Genomic DNA, 21,671 nt, shown 5'->3' on the forward strand with positions numbered 1-21,671 from the left:
TCCTGCAAGAGACCTTGCTTGCTGTGTCAGAAGACCCTACGTTTGACCCAGTGCTAGTAGAGGAAGGGGAAGGCTTAGATGTGGTGGGGTCACAAGAACTAGACAGGCCAATATCGCCTCAGTGACCCAATAGTCAGCCAGGGTACATGTCATTTCAGTAGCTTCACCAACAAACTGTATCTCACCAGGTCATCCCACACACGTCTCATATTCAAGTCAGTCAGTCGCACACTCCGACCAGCCAGTTAATCAGGGTACTACAGTCCGGAGATCCACACGCAACATAAAGCCTGCTCAGAGGTTAACTTATGAGTCTCTAGGTGAACCGTCTTACCAGCCGCAAGGTAGAGTCAATTGTATTAGTGCCTGGGGGGTACCACATATGCCAGAAGGGGACATGCGGGCACATCACATCCCACGCCACTCAACCTACCTCGCTATGCCATGTCAGTGGTTGCCTTATACTTCTTTTGTGCCTTAAGGTACCTCAGCACGGGTGTATTGAGGAGTTAAAGTGGGTAACGCTGTCATTTCTAATGCCAGGAGTCATTTTTATTTGTTGGAGAGTGTGTGACGCCCACTAATTTGTGGTCACATGGGGGGTATTAATATTTTATTCATATTGTATTTTTCTGCCATATATTTACGTGGTTTGCTTGTGAACAGCACAGTTTTCTGTTCTGGGTATAAAAACCTGTTGTGCAATCCAGAACAGTGGGGGGCAGTGTGGGGTGGCAGTTCAGTTTCGGCAGGGTGTGTTCAGGGAGGTACTCATTGTATTCGGGGAAACCTCAACATCACGTCTCTGTCTCTCTTCGTTTGTGCTGTTTTCCAGCTTTCCAGTGTTTTCATAGTTCATAACATATCTTTTTGTGATCAATTATTTATGGATCCAGAGGCAAGACAGTTACAAATCAAGCATACATGCATTCAGATTCAGGGTAAAATACAGCAGTGAGATATTGCAGACATTTGTGTAATTGTGCAACTACATGGAAATAAATAAGTAGATAAAGTTTATAACATACATAACATATCTTAATGAGACTGATGCTTAAAGAAGGGAGTGGGAACTGCATTGCATTATATTGTAATATAGTTTTTAAGAAAAGGAGAAATGACAATGAAGGACAAATGAGGGAAATATTTGTGGAACCAGCTGCTGTCACTGAACACAACTAAACACAGTGCTTACTGGACACTGTACATCTGATTTACAGAGACGCACTGATGGCCTTCCTTAGGTGGATGTACAAGTTCACAGCCTGATAAGGATCTGTTGGTGGAGTCAGATGGGACTCAGCTATAAAGATATTGCATAGTTCATAAACATCTTTATTGGTATTGGCATGGTATAGTCAGTCTTGATGGTCTGATTGTGTGTGCATCCCAAACCTGTGCAGTGTCATCCAATTCATTGCATTGTCTTTGAAGAAAACCTCACCAATATTCAATTCTTTGATTAGCAGTGCTAGCTCCCTCCAAATAACTATCAAGGGTGTCATCTTGGTGAGTCGAGACAAGGAAACGCTGAAAGCCTCGAACATAGCCATTTTGAGTTCCAAGATCTCACAACTCTAGGGCAGCCCTTTAAACGCTGTACTGCTTCCATGTAATATCCTCCAATCAACTTTGGGTCACTGCTTGTTGTGTAGGCATTGAGCCAGACTATTTTCCTCGAAAAACCATCAATACATCCATTAATACATATGCCATATTGCTTTAATTTGTCGTACGAGTCCAGGTGCCAGATAAAGTTCGGCCCTCTTGAGAAGTACCTCCTCCGTCTGAGACGTCCTGCTTGCCTGCTTGCCACTCCTCACACGCAGAACGTTTTCTCTACATTTCACGTGCATCCACCGATATCCATGAAGCTGCCCAGAGAACAGCAGTTAATTTTGAATAAATTCAACCACCAGTGCTAATTCGCAGTAGTCTTTCCGACGAGCGTGTCCCCTTTCGCTAAGTACTCTTTTCAGATGCCTCTCACTTATCTGATGACCATGTCTTCTTTCTAGGACTAGACATATATGTTTGTATTTGAGGCCAATCTCAAAATAAATCTTCCCCACTGGTGTGAAGGCTCCATTGTTTTGATTTGGCCTGACCCGGAAGCATGTGACATAAATAACACAAGACCACACAAAAAACGCGAGATCGCACTGACTTTGCGAGATAACGCAAAAGTATACTTACATTGTTTTTTTTTCCTCCATGTCCCTTCCAGGCTTTCGTATAAAGGCGCTGGAGAGATCCAAAAATGTAACTCTCACGGCACCGTTGCCTCTGTCCAGGTGAGGGAGAGATCGATGTAGCAGGCAGAGGATGGCATCTTCCACTCCCACCTTTTCTCGGTAAGCAAACTTAAGGGGGTCAAGGGCGTGGCAGGTCTGTGGCCTGAGGTGATGAAGCACCAGTCGTTCCATGGTCTTCATCACGTGCGACGTCAGGGCTACAGGTCTGAAGTCGTTCATCTCTCTAGGATGGGGTTTCTTTGGGACTGGAATGATGCATGATGTCTTCCACTGCTGGGGAACCCTCCCCAGTCCCAAGCTCAGGTTGAAGATGTGCTGAAGGGGGTGACCCAGTTCTTGCACGCAGGCCTTCAGTAGTCGACACTCCATCTGGACCTGCAGCTTTGTTAGGGCGCAGCCTCCTCAGCTCTCCATAAACAGGAGCTACTGTGATCGTGGGTGGTTTGGTGGGGGGTTGGGAGGTGTCCTCATCCGTGTTTGTGGAGGCTTGTGTAGGTTGGGGGGTGAGGGCAGCTGCTTTCAAATGTGTGAATGGGATTGGGTGATCAAACCTGTTAAAGAACTGGTTTAACTGGTTTGCCCATCCAACATCATTCTCCATGGGGGTTTTCTCTTGGAGCTGCAGCCAGTAATTGTCTTCATGTCCTCCCACAACTCCTTCATGTTGTTTTCCTGCATCTTTTGTTCTATCTTCCTCCTGTACTGCTCCTTCGCCTCTCTGAGCTGGACTCTGAGTTCCTTCTTCAACGTTCCAACGTCCATACAGAAGTTGATATACTCAGTTTTGCAGTCAACCACCGCCTCAGTGTTCTCATTGTGGGTCCCATGCAAAGCATCCCAGTCTGTGGTCTCAAAGCAGTCCTGTAGAGCCAGTTCAGCCTCATGAGACCACTTCCTGAATGAGCGTGTGACTGTTGGCAGCCTCCTCACTCTTTGGATGTAGTGAGGTTTTAACAGGACCAGATTGTGGTCAGCTTTCCTCAGTGCAGGCTCTGCAGCCTCGGTACAGCTTCCTCACGTCTACAGGTAAACACAGAACCACACTGATGCAGGACTTTGCTCTCAGAGCATGCAAAAGGTTGCTTGAATACATGAGTCTCGGCGTGGAATAATCCACGATGTAGCTGCTAGAAAGGCTGCCACTCGCGTCTGCGCCAGAAGTTGTATGATAGGTAGTATGTGTATAATTTACCCATTACTTTTTAATTCCTAATGACTGCAATTATCAAGTACATTTTACACGATTTACATATATTATATTTACCTCTCTCCAAAATCACTATTTACAGTGTAGTACGCAGTGAGGCTGCTGTACTATCAACAAGGTTATCTATGAGGGCGGGAGTAAAATCACAAAAGGGACCTTCAGATGTACTGACATATGGCACTGATTAAATAAAGGTTGCACTGTCTCTTTGAATGTATTAATATTATTATCAGACAGGCATCGGCTCTGTAGCTTTTTTTTTTATTTATATTATTGTAATTCATTATTGTACAATTAAATGTGAGTAAATAATGATCAGGAAGGAGAGGGTTTTGAGGAAATATGTTTAAGTTATCAATATCAATACCATAAGTTAAAACAAGATCGAGGGTGTGACTAAGGCAGTGAGTTGGTTTATTAACGTGTTAAATAAAACCAGCTAAGACTATCACGGTCAACATCTACATGGATGTTGAAATCCCCTACAATTATGATTTTATCTGTCTTTAGTACTAACTCTGATAGGAACTCTGAATAAGGTGCAGGTGGACGATAAACTGTGACTATCATAATTGGTTTCTGTGATTTCCAACTAGGATGAGAAAGATTAAGAATAAGGCTTTCAAACCATGAATATCCTGGTTTGGGCTTGGGATTGATTAATAATCTAGTAGTAAAAATGGCTGCTACACCTCCTCCTTGGCCTGAGCTTCTAGGAATATGGGTGTTAGCATGAGTGGGTGGAGTTGACTCATTTAGACTAACGTAATCTTCTTCATGTAACCAAGTTTCAGTTATACAGAATAAATCAATACAATTGTCAGAAATTAGATCATTTATTAAAACAGATTTTGAGGAGAGTGACCTTATATTTAATAGTCCACATTTAAAAGTGGTATTATTTGACTATTTTATTGTCGGTATTAATCTTTATTAAATTAGAATGTCTAACTCCTCTTCTGTTTGTTATTGATTTATTTACTTAAGTTTTTACTTTAGTAGGTCGGGGGACAGACACAGTCTCTATGGGGTTTTTAATTGGTGACTGCTCGAAAAGAAGCACAGAGAAGCATGAAAGCCTGCAATTCTGTGTCCTGGTCTCAACTCTGGATTGTCATGGGTTTTTAATAAAATGTCCTAAATTCTAGATAAGAGAGCTGCTCCATCCAAAGTGGGATGGACGCCGTCTCTCCTCATGAGACCAGGTTTCTCCCAGAAGGTTTGCCAGTTATCTAAAAACCCAATGTTGTTTTCTGGACACCACCTCGACAGCCAGCAGTTGAATGACGACAGGAGAGGGCAGGAGAAGGAGACGGAGAAGCCATCGCTGCTAAGCTAACTTGTTACGCTAGCAAAGAAAGAAACACCGTACGTGAATCTACGTTGAACGATAGAGTTTAAGCAAAAGTATGTGAAAGTATTAGTCAATTCAATAAAACAAGTGTTTGTTCAGTTAATCGATCGTTACAGTAGATAGAGAACCGCAGAGAGAGCAGGAGACACACAGCGTAACACCAGTGGAAGCACAGGAAGTGAGACAATACGTTACCGCCCCGTCAGAGGTCTGTTGTGGTCTGTCTCAGGACAAGGGGGATTTCCTGTTTTGCTCTGTCTCGGGAAGAAAACTCTTCAGCTATGCTCTGCTCTCCTACTCTCTCCTCACCTGCACCTAGGATAAGCAGGATTTCATGTTTCTCTCAGAATCAGAATCAGAAGAGCTTTATTGCCAAGTACGATTTGCACATACAAGGAATTTGTTCTGGTGTCATTGGTGCATAACAAGCATACAAAATTTTAATATACACAGTATATAAATGTTTTTTTTTTTTTTTTTTTTTTTTTTTTAAAAGATGAAAAGAGCACTGCAGAAAGAGCAGTACAGCTGGGCAGAAGTGAGTAACAGTGAAATATTCACCAGGTGCAAAAGTTCACAGTAATGACGTTAATGTAACGCATAAAAAAGATGTAATGATAATGTGACATGTAGAGGCAGAGGAGGAGTGTGAGGAGTCAGAGTGTCAGGGGGGGGGCTCCGGGCCTTGTTGATAAGGCTAGTAGCAGACGGGAAAAAACTGTTCTTGTGGCGTGAGGTTCTGGTCCTGATGGACCGCAGCCTCCTGCCAGAGGGGAGTGACTCAAAAAGTTTCTGACCGGGGTGGGAGGGATCAGCCATAATCTTTCCTGCACGCCTCAGAGTTCTGGAGGCGAACAGGTCCTGGAGAGATGGAAGATTGCAGCCAATCACCTTCTCTGCAGACCGAATGACACGCTGCAGTCTGCCCTTGTCCTTGGCCGTGGCAGCAGCGTACCAGATGGTGATGGAGGAGGTGAGGATGGACTCAATGATGGAGGAGTAGAAGTGCACCATCATTGTCTTTGGCAGGTTGAATTTCTTCAGCTGCCGCAGGAAGTACATCCTCTGCTGGGCTTTTTTGATGAGAGAGCTGATGTTCAGCTCCCACTTGAGGTCCTGGGAGATGATAGTTCCCAGGAAGCGAAAGGAATCCACAGTGTCAACTGTGGAGTCACAGAGGTTGATGGGTGCAGGTGAGGCTGAGTTCTTCCTGAAGTCCACAACCATCTCCACTGTCTTTAGAGCGTTGAGCTCTAGGTTGTTACGGTTGCACCAAGTGACCAGCTGTTCAACCTCCCACCTGTAGGCGGACTCGTCACCATCAGAGATGAGTCCGATGAGAGTGGTGTCGTCCGCGAACTTCAGGAGCTTGACGGACTGGTGACTGGAGGTGCAGCTGTTTGTGTACAGGGAGAAGAGCAGAGGAGAAAGAACGCAGCCCTGGGGGGATCCAGTGCTGATGACCTGTGAGTCGGAGACATGTTTTCCCAGCTTCACATGCTGCTTCCTGTCAGACAGGAAGTCAGTGATCCACCTGCAGATGGAGTCAGGCACGCTCAGCTGGGAGAGCTTCTCCTGAAGCAGAGCCGGGATGATGGTGTTGAAGGCAGAGCTGAAATCCACAAACAGGATCCTGGCGTAGGTTCCTGCAGAGTCCAGGTGCTGGAGGATGTGGTGGAGGGCCAGATTAATTGCATCGTCTACAGACCTGTTGGCTCTGTAGGCAAACTGCAGTGGGTCCAGGAGGGGGTTGGTGATGGCTTTCAGGTGTGAAAGCACAAGACGCTCAAAGGACTTCATAACCACAGAGGTCAGGGCGACGGGTCTGTAGTCATTAAGTCCTGTGGTCCTTGGCTTTTTGGGAACAGGGATTATTGTCGAGGTCTTGAAGCAGGCTGGCACGTGACATGTCTCCAATGAGGTGTTGAAAATGTCTGTGAACACTGGAGACAGCTGATCAGCGCAGTGCTTCAAGCTGGATGGGGAGACAGAATCCGGACCAGCTGCTTTCCTGGGATTCTGTTTCCTGAAGAGTTTGTTGACGTCCCTCTCGTGGATGGAAAGAGTCAACACTGAGGTGGGTGGTGAGGTGGAGGGGGGGACCTTTAAGGTGGGCATTGGTGGAGATGCCCAGGCCCCTGCTGAGGTGGGGGAGGTGGAGGTGAAACACTGGAGCTGGGGGTGTTGGGAGGTGTTGTGGGGGATGGTTGCAGGACTGTCCCTCTGTCTTTCAAAGCGGCAGTAGAACTCGTTCAGGTCGTTGGCTAGGCGTTGGTCGTTAAAGGAGTGGGGGGCTTTAGGCTTGTAGTTGGTGATCTGCCTAAGCCCTTTCCAGACAGACGCAGAGTCGTTGGCTGAGAATTGGTGTTGGAGCTTCTCAGAGTACAGTCGTTTAGCTTCTTTCACCGCCTTGCTAAACTTGTACTTTGCCTCTTTAAGTCTGTCTTTGTCACCACTCCTGAAGGCCTCTTCCTTATCCAACCTTAACCTTCTGAGCTTGGCTGTGAACCAGGGTTTGTCGTTGTTGTAACTCACCCTGGTGCATGATGGAACACAGCAGTCCTCACAGAAGCTGATGTATGACGTCACAGCCTCTGTGTACTCATCCAGACTGTTGGTAGCAGTCCTGAATACATCCCAGTCAGTTGAGTCCAAACACGCCTGGAGATCCTCCACAGCCTCACTGGTCCACTTCTTTGATGTCCTCACTACAGGTTTGCAGAGCTTTAGTTTCTGCCTGTAAGCAGGAATCAGGTGGACCATGACGTGGTCAGAGAGTCCCAGTGCAGCACGGGGGACTCGCTCTCTCTCTCTCTCTCAGGTCCAGCAAGCTGGCCAAGTACGGGATGAAGTCGTGGGTAGCCTGCGACGAAAGTCCAGCTACACCTGGAAGATGCAGGTCTACACTGGGAAGCCCCCGCAGAAGTCGGACGAGCCCAAGGAAGAGGACGAGGACGAGGAGTGGAACCACAGAGAGGAACCGGGGTGCATGCAGATGAGGAAGAGGATGGGGAGCGGGAACCCCAGACAGGAACCAGGGTATGCGTGTATTGCTCGACGTCACTGAGGGACTGACCCCTCCCCGCAACGTCACCTGTGACACGTCCTACGAGCTCGGACAGCAGCTCCTCAGGAGGAGCTTGACCTTAGTCGGCACAGTCAGGAAGAACAAGCCTGAGCTCCCGCCGTGCTGCTCTCCTACGTGCCCAAGAAGAACATGAGCGTGATGTTGATGAGCATGCTGCATGCGGGCGCCGCCCAAGTCAGCGACCACGCCGACACGAAGCCCGTCGCCATCATGCACTACAGCGCTAACAAAGGCGGCGTGGACAACCTGGACAGGGTGGTCGCGCCGACCCCTCCGCCGTGCTTGTCAGGGCAGCCCGGGTGTCCCGGAGAGCGCTCGCCTTGTCCCCCCCGTGGATCATCTGTGGCGGAAGCAGCATCAGCAGCAACGGGGGCGGCATTGGTAGCGAGCGAGAGGAAGAGGTGTCAGGTCTGCCCCACGAAGAAGGACAGTAAAACGCACACCGTGTGCCGCTGGTGCTTGAAATATATCTGCCGGGGCTGCGCTCTGCCGTAATGCCCTGTCTGCGCCAACAGAATAGATCAACAATGAACAACGTTCACACAGTGCGGTGACCTGTGGGGTGGAGGGTGAGGTTCATCAGGGGCAGGATGAGGAGGAGGGGGGAGGTTGATCAGGAGCAGGATGAGGTGATGGGGGTGAAGAGGAGGAAGGAGGTGAGGACGGGGTAAGGAGGACACAGGCTGGCTGTGGGATATGGAGGCAGCAGGAGGGTTAAGAGCAACAGGAATTAAACAGATTCATCTATGTACAGTTTAATACAAACAAAGATGGATGTATACACATACACTCACACTGGACTCACACTCAACAATCGCAGTCAAACACATTGAGGAAAGGGAACCGCAGAACAACGACAAAAAAGAAAGAAAAGGAAAAGGGAACAATTGTTGGGGGTTGACTTTATGACAAGAACAAAGTCTAAGTGTTAAACTGTAAGGATTTACACTTAAAGGGATAGAGACTTGGACATGGTTTCACTTCAATTACCTGTGGGCTGATTGATTTCAATTGAATGATTGAATGAAATAACAATAATAATAATAATAATAATATTATTATTACTATTATTATTATTATTATTATTAATAATAATAATAATAATAATAATAATAATATTATTATTATTATTATTATTATTATTATTATTGTTATTTCATTCGCTTTTATGAACACGACATTAACCCAAACTAAGAACTGCATTTGTCATTTTTGACACCTTTTTAGGCAAAAAGTAGGAAGAAGTATTGGTCCTAAGATTCGTAATAGTCAAACGTTTGGACACACATTCTCATTTCATGGTTTTTCTTTATTTTTCTTTACATTGTAAATTCTCACTGAAGGCATCACCACTATGAATGAACACATATGGAATTATGTAGTAAACAAAAAAGTGTGAAATAACTCCAAACATGATTCTTCAAAGTAGCCGCCCTTTAAACCCTTGTCCTTCCCTCAGTGAGTTTCATGATGTAGTCACTGAAATGGTTCTCACTTCACAGCCTTGTCAGGGTTCATTAATGGAATGTCTTGCCTTCTTAATGGGTTTGGGACCATCAGTTGTGTTGTGCAGAAGTCAGGTTGGTACACAGCTGACAGCTGTTTGACAACTGTTAGAATTCATACTATGGCAAGAACCAATCAGCTCAGTAAAGATAAACCACAGTCCATCATTACTTTGACAAATGAAGGTCAGGCTATCCGTAAAATTGAAAAAAACTTTGAATGTTTCCCCAAAGTGCAGTCGCAAAAACCATCAAGCGCTACGACGAACCTGGCTCACATGAGGACCGGCCCAGGAAAGAGAGACCAAGAGTCACCTCTGCTGCTGAGGAGAAGTTCATCCCAGTCACAAGATGAATGCCACACAGAGTTCCAGTAACAGACACATCTCTACATCAACTGTTCAGAGGAGACTGCGCCAATCAGGCCTTTATGGTCAAATAGCTGCTAAAAAATAGCAACAAACAGAAGAGATTTGTTTGGGCCAAGAAACACAAGAATAGACATTAAACCAGTGGAAATCTGTGTTTGGTCTGATGATCTTTGCTTTCACCCGCCCTGTCTTTGTGCGACGCTGAAAAGGTGAACGATGGTCTCTACATGCATGGTTTCCACCGTGAAGTATGGAGGAGGAGGTGTGTTGGTGTGGGGGGGCTTTGCTGGTGACACTGTAGGAGATTTATTTAAAATTGAAGGCACACTGAACCAGCATGGCTAACACAGCATCCTGCAGCATCATGCCATCCCAACTGGTTTGTGTGTAGTTGGACCATTGTTTGTTTTTCAACAGGACAATGAGCCCAAACACACCTCCAGGCTGTGTGAGGGCTATTTGACCAGGAAGCAGAGATGATGGAGTGCTGCGCCACAGGATCTGGCCTCCACAGTCACCTGACCTACACCCAATCCAGATGGTGTGGGATGAGTGCTCAGCATCTCTGGGAACTCCTTCAAGACTGTTGGAAAACTATTTCAGATGACGACCTCATGAAGCTTATGGAGAGAATGCCAAGAGTGTGCAGAGCAGTAATCAAAGCAAAGGGTAAAGAATCTAAAATCTAAAACATGTTTGGAGTTTTGAATCTACAATGTAAATAAAGAAAAACCATGAAATGAGAAGGTGTGTCTGAACTTTTGACTGGTAGTGTATGTATATGTACACACATATACAGTATATATATATATATATATATGTGTGTGTGTGTATATATATATATATATATACATATATACATATTTATCTCTTTCCAAAACTGCATTGTGACAGAGTGAAAGAAAAAAAAAATTGTTTCAGCCTCTGTCAGACAGAAATCACAAAAATTGATTTCCAAATGAAACTTTTTTTCCTTAAAGTTTCAGCCGCTGCTTGATAGATATTGTTGAATATTTTAAGTGAATTTCTTTGACTTTGGGGCGAAACTCATCATTGTGTCGTTTACCCATTTTGATTTTAGTCTTTGTTGAAGATTAAAGCCAGGGGGGAAGAAAACTTTCATTTTAAAACGTTTATTCACATTTCTCATAAAGTTTTCATGTGGTACGGTTCCCTGACAGTACACAGACTCTGGGAAATGAGATTGTTCTGGGCTGTTTACGGCCTTTAAGAAGGTTTTACAAATATAAAACTCCATGAATTAAAAATATAGAATAGAAAGATGTATACATGTCTGTGTCCATGTCTCCAGATGTCCTGTGGACACTTTTACAGGCATCTCTTGCCTTGCCTTGTGCTCAATGGGGAAATTTTTTGGCCGCATGAGTATTTGTTGTTGCAGTACCACGAGTGGCCACCATGACAAAACTGTCTTCAAGGCAGAGGGGGCGGAGCTCTATCCTTTTCTTATAACCATGGTCTGCAGCAGAGCCGGCCTGAGCCATAAGTGAACTAAGGGCCTCCTGGCCACAAGGGGGCCCCCAATCGAGTGTTTGGGGTTTTTTGGTTTGTTTTTAAACATATTAAATAACAAGTGACATTATTGAATGAATGAATGAATGAATTTTTCAATTTAACTTCAGTGAACCATACTTAGTGCTTCACTTTGAATATGAAAGTTTAAAATAAATGTGTGATCTCAGTGCCCTCTAAGGTTAAAAGGTGTCTGGTTTTGTGTAAATAGTGACTATTGTAATACAGGGGTCTACCAAGGGCCACAAGTCTAGAGGGGAGCCCCAAAACATTGTTGGCATGTGAGCAAGGATGGATTAAAGAATGAGCCGACTGGGCCCAAGAGGTCAAGGGGCCCTGAAGCCCAACTCACTTCCTTAATAAGTCAAAAAGTCTGAACACATTTATGTATTGCCCTTCTCCAGCTATCAAAAATGCACCAGAATAAAGGAAATCACATCTACCAGATTCAAAATGTTCTGGGGGAGGAGCCCCAGACCCCTTCTTCTTGTATGCACCCACTCTTGAACAAATAGGGAGGTCCTTATGCATCTGTGCCCAGAGGAAGAGTAATTCATAATCTGTCTGTATTAATACAGTTGATAATGTAACATTATAGTGTGACGTGTCAATAATCGTCAAGTACAGGTGACTCTGCATAGTTGGAGGAGGGGCTCCCAAATTAAATTCTGTTTAGGGCCCCCTAAAGACTTGGGCCGGCCCTGGTCTGCAGCTAGACCTACTTGGAGAAAATGGATGAAGTCATCCGGTTAAGAAGGGAGTAATATGGAAGTAGTACTTAGCCAGCAGGGGGTGACTCCGCTGGTTGCAAAAAGAAAGTTTTGTAATTTCTTCAATTATTTTTTTATTTCAATTTCAGATTTCTTATATTCAAAACAATATGTGAACACATGAACATGTGAACACATGAACAGATGAACATGTGAACACATGTGAACACATGTTTCAACACATTTCAACTCCATGTGGAACCGCATCATATGACAGTCACACACACACAACATTATGGACAGAATACAAATAAAAAATAAATAGAAAAATGATGACATGGGTGAACATCTCTGATTAATCCAGCATTCCTTAACAAATAATCCAGCATTCTTTAAATAATCCAAAATTCCTCAACAATGTCACAGGTTCAGGACGACAGGACCGAGCTGACCACGTTAAAAGTGACGTCACAGAAAAACCTTTGTCCTTCAGATGATGTTTGTTCCAGATCTGCTGACTCAGGATGAAGATCATCATCATCATCATCGTCACTCCTTCTTCCACCTGTTGAGAGAAGACGACAGAGGAGAAGAGTCAGAGTCACAGCAGTGAGTCAGTGAAGCAGCAGACTTCAGTCCAGTTCAGAGCTGCTTCACATTCATCACTTTACTTTACATTCACTCATTCACCAAACACTAATAGTTTAGATGATGTCATCATAGAGTAACTGTGTATTTTTGAATGTATACAATAGTTGGTGTGAGCGCCCTCTGCCTTCAGACCAGCATCAGTTCTTCTGTAGGATTAGAGTCAGGTGTTTGATTCACCAATAAGACTGAACAGTGGATGAGCAACAGCCACACTCTGCTACCAAGGTGAGGTTGTGGAAGACGTTTTCATGTCACAGGTCAAACACTATGGCGACACTGACAAGAGCAACAAGACACAAGGTCGTTGAGCGACATCAGCAAAGACTTCAGAGCAGACGCAGGTTTCAACGTGTGCCGTTCAACATCTTTGGAAGAAGCACAAAGACACGGGCGACGTTGACCATCGTGGACGCGGTGGACGGCCAAGGACACTTGGTGTGGCAGATGAAAGACACGTCCTGCTTACTTCCCTTTTTAAATGTCCAGCAGTGTCATCAGCTCACAACTGGCAGAAGAAATCTGTCTAGACACGTGTGACCACAAGTGGTCTTCATGGAAGAACTGTGTCCAAAAAGCCAAACCACAGACGTGTGTGTGTGTAGAGCAGACTGCAGTCACACCAAACTCACATCATCAGTGATAAAGTCAAACTACAACATCATCATGTCAGGCGCTCGGCTCGAGTCTGTGATCACATGATCACCAGCAGCTCGTGGCTCGTCTGATTGGCCGACTGTTGTCTCTCTGTGTCTTTGTGTCCAATCATGAAGCCTGTCACTATTCTGCTCTCACAGCTTCACTGAGGAAACACTGGATCTTTGCTCTGACTGTGATTAGAACAACACTGACTCTAACACTCTACTCACCTCACAGTCTCCAGTCTGTAGTCTGGACTCTGCACAAGATCACACAGAGGCTTCACTGCTGAATCCTGCAGACCGTTCTCACTCAGGTCCAGGTCTCTCAGGTGGGAGGAGTTGGACTTCAGAACTGAGACCAGAGAAGAACAGCTGATCTCTGACAAATTGCAGTGTCTCAACCTGAATAAAGAATAAAAGATGAGACCTTAGACAATGACTGTGTGTGTGTGTGTGTGTGTGTGTGTGTGTGTGCGAGAATCAAATGAGTTTAATGTAAATAAAATGAAAGTTTAAAAAAACAACAGCAGCTTCAGTCAGTGAACTCACTTCAGATTCTCCAGTCTACAATGTGGACTCTCCAGTCCAGAACACAGCAGCTTCACTCCTGAATCCTGCAGATGGTTGTAGCTCAGGTCCAGGTCTCTTAGGTGGGAGGAGTTGGACTTCAGAACTGAGACCAGAGAAGAACAGCTGATCTCTGACAAACTGCAGCGACTCAACCTGGAAAAAAGAAAAAAGATGAGACTTTAGACAATGACTGTGTGTGTGTGTGTGTGTGTGTGTGTATTTTGTTGACAGGATCTAGAAGTGTAACTGTTTTTGTGTCAAATCATGTATTTATTTATTTATTTTAACCTGTCCTGCCCAGTACCTAGGACATGTAATATGGTTGACTGCATGCCTTGTGGTGTTGGACAGATTTGTTATGCACAGGGCAAGTCTGTGATACTCGGAACTGCAGTATTTTTATTTATTTGTTTTATGATTATGTGTTGTGGGCAACCTGAGGGAGCAGGACAGAGGCCGTGCCACCCAGGCAGGCCGCAGAGGCCCCCAGAGCCCGCCAGCGCCCGAGGGTGGGGCCAGCCCACCACCGAAGAAAGCCGAGCCCCCCCGGACCGCCCACCGAGGACGCACGGCCAGAGCCCACCACAGCAACCTCCACTGCCCACCAGAGATCGACCGCACGCCCCCATCCCAGTGAGGGACAGGCAGAGGCCCACGTAGGGCCCCAAGCCAAGAGGGCCCCCAGAGACGGAAGACAGGCAGACCCACGAGCCGGTCCAGGGCAGATCCCCCAAGCTGAGGTTCACAGACTTGCCACGCCTGACCCCGCGGTGCCCCAGCGAGGGGCCCCACCAAACATCAAGGAGTGCTGATGCCCACCAGTCACCCCCGCTGGGTAGGCAAACCTGCAGCCCACCATGGCACCTTCAGGGAGGTGCATCATGATGGGCTTTAGCCATGCAACCCGGACATCCCCCAGGCCGAGCGTACAGGACCAGATCCCCCACTGCAGATCCCCCCACGTCCGTCAAGTGGTTCAATAAAGATGGCAAATAGTGATGGAACGAGTGGACAGCCTTGTCTGGTGCCTCTCTGGAGGGTGAAGCTTGGAGAAGTTTGATAATCTGTCCTGACAGAGGCACTGGGTGAACTGTATCAGATTTTGATCCAGAAGATGAAGTTTTTCCGAATCAAAATGTTTGCATTGTAGCAAGTAAGAATTTCCAGTTTACTCTATTGAATGCTTTTTCTGCAAATTTCATTAGAAGTGACTTTAGATTAGACTTTCAACATCCTCTGTTTGTTAATTATACCCCAAAAACCAGCCATGCCAAGAGCTTTCTGTGTTTTAAATGTGTCCTGAAGCTCCACACATGGAGCTAAGTACGTCTGCGGGGCTGGTCCCTGGGCTCCGGGTTTACCTGCGGGACGAGTCACTCACCCTGTTGAACATGATGATTGCAGTAATCACCCTGATTACTGCAACTCCCTCCTGGCTGGTCTCCCTGCGTGTGCCATACGACCCCTGCAACTCATCCAGAATGCAGCAGCTCGACTGGTCTTCAACTTACCAAAATTCTCCCACACTACACCTCTCCTCCGCTCCCTTCACTGGCTTCCTGTAGCTGCTCGCATCCGCTTCAAGACTCTAGTGCTTGTGTTCCATGCTACAAACGGATCCGTTCCAGCCTATATCCAGGACATGATCAAAACCTACACCCCAGCCCGCCCACTTCGCTCTGCATCGGCAAACCGGCTCGCTGCCCCCTCACTGAGAGGATCGCAGAGGCATTCACAGAACTCGAGACTGTTCACTGTCCTCACTCCCAAATGGTGGAACGAGCTCCCCATCGACATCCGGACAGCGGAAAGCCTCCACATCTTCCGCCGACGACTAAAAACACATTTCTTCCGACTCTACCTCGACTAAGACGATGATGACGACGACAAAAAAAAAAAATAATACATCGCACTTACGACTAGCACTTCATAGTTTGATTTACTTGAAGCTCTTACTTACTTCTAGCTCTTATTTGTACCCAAATGTTTAAATGCACTTATTGTAAGTCGCTTTGGATAAAAGCGTCTGCTAAATGACATGTAATGTAATGTAATGTGTGGGTTGGGCTAATCCAAAATAGTGAAAACAAGTTCTCTGAAGACACGCTGTTACCTGTGAAACACGGGTGCTCTGAAAACACTCCCATTAGCACTTGGTACTTTCCTCCTGAGGAAATAAACCATAGAGTGTATGAAATGAACATGGCAAAAAATCCAATATTCTTATGTTGAAGGTTAAAATTGATGTAACCATTGGTTAATAACAAATGGGTCAGTTTTTCTAATACCTACTGTTGCTGACTATTGTTCTCTGTTTAAGTAATTTCACTTGATCAAGTCTATTCTAAGATTCACACTACAAAATATGTCATTAAAGTTTGTATGATTCGTGCTGATATTGTATCGGATCAATATCGGTATCGGCCAACACTCAAGGCTGCAATATCGGTATTGTATCGGAGGTGAAAAAGTTGTATCGGGATATCCCTGTTAATGAATCCTGTCTGGTCTGGGTGGATACGTTTCCAGTCTCCTTATGCTAATGCTTTGCAGATGATTTTAAGATCTGCGTTTATGAGTGAGATGGGGCGATAGCTGGATGGGAGTGACGGGTCTTTCTCAGATTTGAGGTGGAGACAGATATGTGCTGTATTTATGTGTGTGGGGAGAGTGTTACTTTCCTTGATTTTTATTATCATTTTATAGAATGTTGGTGCTAGTATGGACCAGAATGTTTTGTAGAATTCCATTGGAAATCCGTCTGGTCCTGGGGCTTTCCTGTTTGGCATATGGTGTAGGGCCTCATTTAGTTCAGCTATTGTGATATGGGACTCCATAGACTTAATCTGTTCATTATTAAGTTTTGGTAGATCTATGGAGTTTAAAAATGTGTTTATGTCTGTACTTGATGAGTTATTGTTTGATGAGTATAAGTTTTTATAGAAATCTCTAAAAATGTTGTTTATTTCTTCCGGTGCATGGGTTAGTTTACTGTCTGAGTCTTTTATGGAGTGGATAGTTGTTTTTTCTTTGTTTAATTTAAGTTGGTTAGCTAGGTATTTACTGGATTTATTGTTATGTTCAAAGTTTTCCAAGCGTAATCTTTCCAGTTGGCACTGCGTTTTCCTTTCTATTATTTTGTTTAATTCGAGTTTTAATTTTCTTACATAATTCAGCAAGTTCTCATCTTGGGATGCAGCATAGGCAGTCTCTAATGTTTTATTTTATGTTGTAGTTCTAATTCCAGTAGGTTTTCTTTCTTCTTATTATGTCGTTTGTTTCTAGAAATATTAACCACTCTTTTTCAAAGTATTTGATGAAATTTGGATCATCTAGTAATGATGTATTAAATCTCCAGTTTCTGATTGGTGGTGTGATGGCCTTATTAGTTATCTTTAGTAAAACTGGTGCATGGTCACTAATGTTGATAGGGTGAATCAGAGTGTCTGTGACGTCTGATAGAATTGAGCTGTTGGTGAGAAAGAAGTCAATTCTAGAGTAGGAGTTGTGTACAGGTGTATTCTTTATCAGCTGGATGACAGGAGCGCCAAGCATCACAAAGACCATAATCACTCATGTATTGTTTAAGTGTTTCTGTTGATTGCCAGTTCCATGTTGTTCCTGTCTTACTGAGCCTATCAAGTTCTGGGTTGAGTGCCATGCCTATTATCAGTGTTGTGTCTAAGTGAGTGGACAGTGAGGAGAAGAAAGTGTGAAAAAAGGAGGGGTCATCGACATTTGGACCATATATGTTTGATATACAGGAGTCTGTATTATTGATTAATAAGTGAAGCATTATAAATCTACCTTCTGGGTCTATCATAGTGATTTTATGTGTGAAGTTTAATTTTCTATTGATCATGATGGCGACTCCTCTCTGTCTAGAGTTGTAGTTTGCTGTGTATACACTCCTGATCAAAATTTTAAGACCAGTTGAAAAATTGCAAGCATTCCCATTTTGCACTGTTGGATCTTAAGAAGGTTCCAAGTAGTGCTTCAAAATTCAAAAAGAAGAAATGGGAGGTTCAAAGACCTCCTGATGCCTTTGCCATCAGGAGGTCTTGACAGTGTGGATACCTGATGGCACTGAATCCACATTTTTGCGAAGATTTAGGCTTTTAAAGGCTGTGGACTTTTGATCAGCTGATGAACAGCCTATTTCAGTTTAATGGTTGTTTGCAATACATTTCTTACTCAATTTCTTTTTTGTCTCACTCCCATTTCTTCTTTTTGCATTTTGAAGCACTGCATAGAAACTTCTTAAGATCCAACATTGCAAAATGTAAATTCTTGCAATCTTTCAACTGGTCTTCAACTTTCAGGAGTATATGTGGGGAAGAGGTGAGCTGGCAATCTGACTTCTAGCTCGGTGAGTCTCTTGTAGTAAGACAATGTCTACTTGAAGACTATTTAGGTGTTTGAGGACTTTGTTTTTTATGTTTCGAGCCGATTCCACGCACATTCCCAGTGACAAGTCTGAGTGTATTCATCTTATTAACCATATCTATTTATCTAGTGTAACCTGGGTGTGTTCTCTGTGCGCAGATGTGCCCATGCTGTTGCCTAGGATAGGGTGTGTGTGCCCGTGTATGCACGTGTGTGTGCTTGTCTGATAGCCTATGTGCGTGAATACAGCCTGTATGTGGATGTGTGTGTATGTATCTACGTGCTTGTGACATGTTCGTGTGTGTATTTTGTGCATGTGCGTGCGTCTGTCTATCTGATAACCTGCAATACTACAGCCTGTATGTGGACGTACGTATGTGCGTGAGTTGTACGTGTTCGGTATGTGTGTATGTGTGTGTGTGAGAGAGCGAGAGAGAGAAAGAGAGAGTGCATGTGTTTGTGCCGTTATATGCAGGGACCTTGTTTTGATGTGGTCATTAATTACAGGATACATGTTGTACATAATTACATAATATCTTCTAGAAATACATGACCATAGAAAAACATAAAAACATAAACATGAAAAACACATAGAGGAATATAGTGACAAAAATAACGATAATAATGATTGTGAAGGTGAAGTTGGTGACGGATTAGATGAGGGAGCGGGGGAATAATTTGAGTGCGGGTTTAATTATGGTTTAATCGTATTGATTTATTGTGGGCAATATATCGGTTTTTCTGTGTGTTTAATAGAGACAGGGGGTTCCCTCTTAGTCCCGGTATGACTGACCGTTGACGTAGAGCTTGTCCACTGCAATTACTGCCCGGGATCTGCCATCAATAAACTTTCTTCTCAGCGGGAAAAGTCTCCTGCGTCGCTCCAGTATCTCTTTCGGGAACTGGTTGTTAACGCTGAAGTTCGTTCCTCGCAGCTCCCTGCCTTGGCCCTTGACCAACTCCTTTTGTTTAAAGTGTTAGACAATCGGACGTGGTCGCTGGCCTTTCTGTCGTCTCCCTCCTAGACGTTGGGCCCGGTGGAACGGAATGTTTTTGACAGTGTCTGCCGGGAGTTTCAGTTGTCTGACAATAAAGTTCTTTACTGTCGCTTCTGCATCTTCTTCGTTTTTTTCTGGGATCCCAGAGAAAACCAGATTGTCCCTCATACTGTGTGCCTCCCCTTTCCTTATGACAAGTCCTTGAAAGTACTCGATAAAATAATAGTAAGTCAATATAATCCTCCAGATCCTCCAGTCTCTCATAGTTGCCCTCTTCACGTGAATAAAGGAGATATGAGATATGTGACAAGTATTGTTTTCCCTTACTTTTACCTCTTAATAGTATCACTTCACATCATGATGTGATGGGCACGTGCGCACGCTGCGACCGGCAGGAAAAGTTAGGCTGACAATGTTTTAATGTTTCGATCGTGTTTTAATGTTTCACGTTTGTTTGTGTCGGGGATAGCAACATCCCAAGCGATCTTCACTGTGCACGGTGCTCTTGACTGAAGCGATATGGATCTTTTTCGTGAAACATCACTATTTTTGCTATCCCTCCTGTTATACCTGGATATTATCTCTGCCTGCCCGGCCAGGAGGCAATACGATAGAAGTGAGTTGCTGCAACTTAACCTTGTGAGACCGGCTGGCGTGCCAGACATCACGCTACAGATTCCGGAGATGTCCTGAAAACAACTACGAAGAAACAGGGGGGGAAAGGAGAAGAAAAAGCGTGGAAGCGTCTGGCTACGACTGAGGAAGATGCGGTTCAACCAGCTTCCGCTGCCCTCAATGATCCTGGGGAACATCCAATCCATAAGTAACAAATTGAATGAACTCCAGGGAAATGCCTTTACATTAAGCAAAGGTTCAGTAACAGTGAGAGAACGGATCTGTACCCCTGATGTGGAACTTTTGTCAGTGATGTTGCGCCCCTTTTACCTGCCCCATGAGTTTCCCCAGCTCTTCATTACAGTTGTGTATATCCACTCCAGAGCACACGCCCCCTCCGCTTGTAAAACCGTGTATGACATATGTGACGACCACGAGTGGGCGGGGTTGTGTAGGTGTGCCTTTCTCCCTTTCTCTTTGTTTTACACAGGCAAGCAATCAAGCCTATGCATCGCAGGTGTGTGCAGTTACCAAGGAGGCGGGGCTGTGCCTTTAAAGCCCAACAGTCCAGCCGTGCTCTCGCTCTCTCTCACCATTTCCAGCCTGGCGTCCTGCAGCTCACATTGTTTGTTCTTAGTTTCACATCCAACACTCACACACATCCTGATTACAGATATAGGTTACATTTGGTTTAGGTTATTATTTTGGTTATGAATAAATGTTAAATTGCCGGCATCTCTCTTGCACCTGTTGTTTTTGTCAAGTCAGGGTTTGAGCCAGTCTTGACAAATGAGGGCTTGTCCATTGTAATGAATTTGTTTGATTTGTTTGCAGGTCAAGGAGAGTTTTTTTCACCAGTCAGAGGTCGGTGAGTTACTGAGTCGATGCACATGTCTGGTGGTTCCCGTTAGACTTAAGGACACTTTCTCTTTTGGGATTGTGTCGGGTTTTTTTTTTGTAGTGTTGTGGGGAGCGGCTAGTGGGGGGGCTTCTCGGGGGCTTCTCGGGGGCACTCCGTGGGGTCGCCTGTGTGTGGTCCCGCAGGGTTTTGTGCTTAATCAGCCCGCTGCAGAACCGCATGAAGACTAGGGTAAGTTTAGTAAGATCTAGGTTAGGCAGTTAGGATCTGACTGAGGTGGAATATGGACAGTTTATCAGCTTTTTATGAAGCGCCCAGTGCAGTGTTTTTGGACTCCTGTAAAAAGGATCAGTTGGTCAAAATTGCTGAGTACTATGAGATAGTGTTACAAGAGGGATTGCTTAAAGATGAGCTAAAAATGTTTGTTTTGTTATCGTTATTTGAGAGAGGTGTGTTGCAGAAAGAACCTGCTGAGGCGGCGGCCGCGATGAAGCCGGTGTCGGTGAGGCAGACTGGTGTGCTCTCGTTTGAGCAGCAAAATGAGCTGTTGGAGTTGCAGTTAGAAGTCGAGCGGACAAAACTGAGGGTTTCAGACCGCGATAGAACGTCTGTTGGTGCGTCAGGGTTTGCAGCCGAGCGTGAGGGCAGAGACCTGACGGCGAGTCTGCGCCTTGTGCCAAAATTTAATGAGCGGGATCCGGACACTTTTTTCATTTTGTTTGAGCGCGTAGCCGAGGCAAAACAGTGGGCAGATGCAGATAAAGTTCTCCTGTTGCAGTGTGTCCTCACGGGTACACGGTACAAAAGCTGCAATCTATCTCCCCTGAAGCTGCTTTGATATTGGGTGACTTCAAAAATGTTTCCCTCAAGAAGTTGGTCCCCAACTTTCTCCAATATGTAACCTGCCCCACCAGACGGGACAAGACTCTTG

The 21,671-nt window shown here is 44.9% G+C and overlaps 1 protein-coding gene across 4 annotated transcripts in view; it reads right to left on the reverse strand.

Moving 5' to 3' along the window:
- Positions 1 to 10,868: 10,868 nt before the first annotated feature.
- The window catches only part of LOC131469774 (NACHT, LRR and PYD domains-containing protein 12-like), a 39,587-nt gene continuing 28,784 nt past the window's right edge, over positions 10,869 to 21,671 (reverse strand). For 3 of the 4 annotated variants that reach the window (XM_058645090.1, XM_058645091.1, XM_058645089.1), the window contains exons 11-13: positions 13,862 to 14,035; positions 13,541 to 13,714; positions 10,870 to 12,588 (exon numbers count right to left, since the gene is read on the reverse strand). In XM_058645090.1, the coding sequence (XP_058501073.1) occupies positions 12,573 to 12,588; positions 13,541 to 13,714; positions 13,862 to 14,035 (364 nt within the window). In that variant the 3' untranslated portion in view covers positions 10,870 to 12,572. Of the gene's footprint in view, positions 12,589 to 13,540; positions 13,715 to 13,861; positions 14,036 to 21,671 lie in introns of all 4 variants that reach the window. The other variant, XM_058645092.1, reaches the window with a different exon arrangement.

This window comes from Solea solea, chromosome 12, assembly GCF_958295425.1.
Source record: "Solea solea chromosome 12, fSolSol10.1, whole genome shotgun sequence".
NCBI lineage: Eukaryota > Metazoa > Chordata > Actinopteri > Pleuronectiformes > Soleidae > Solea > Solea solea.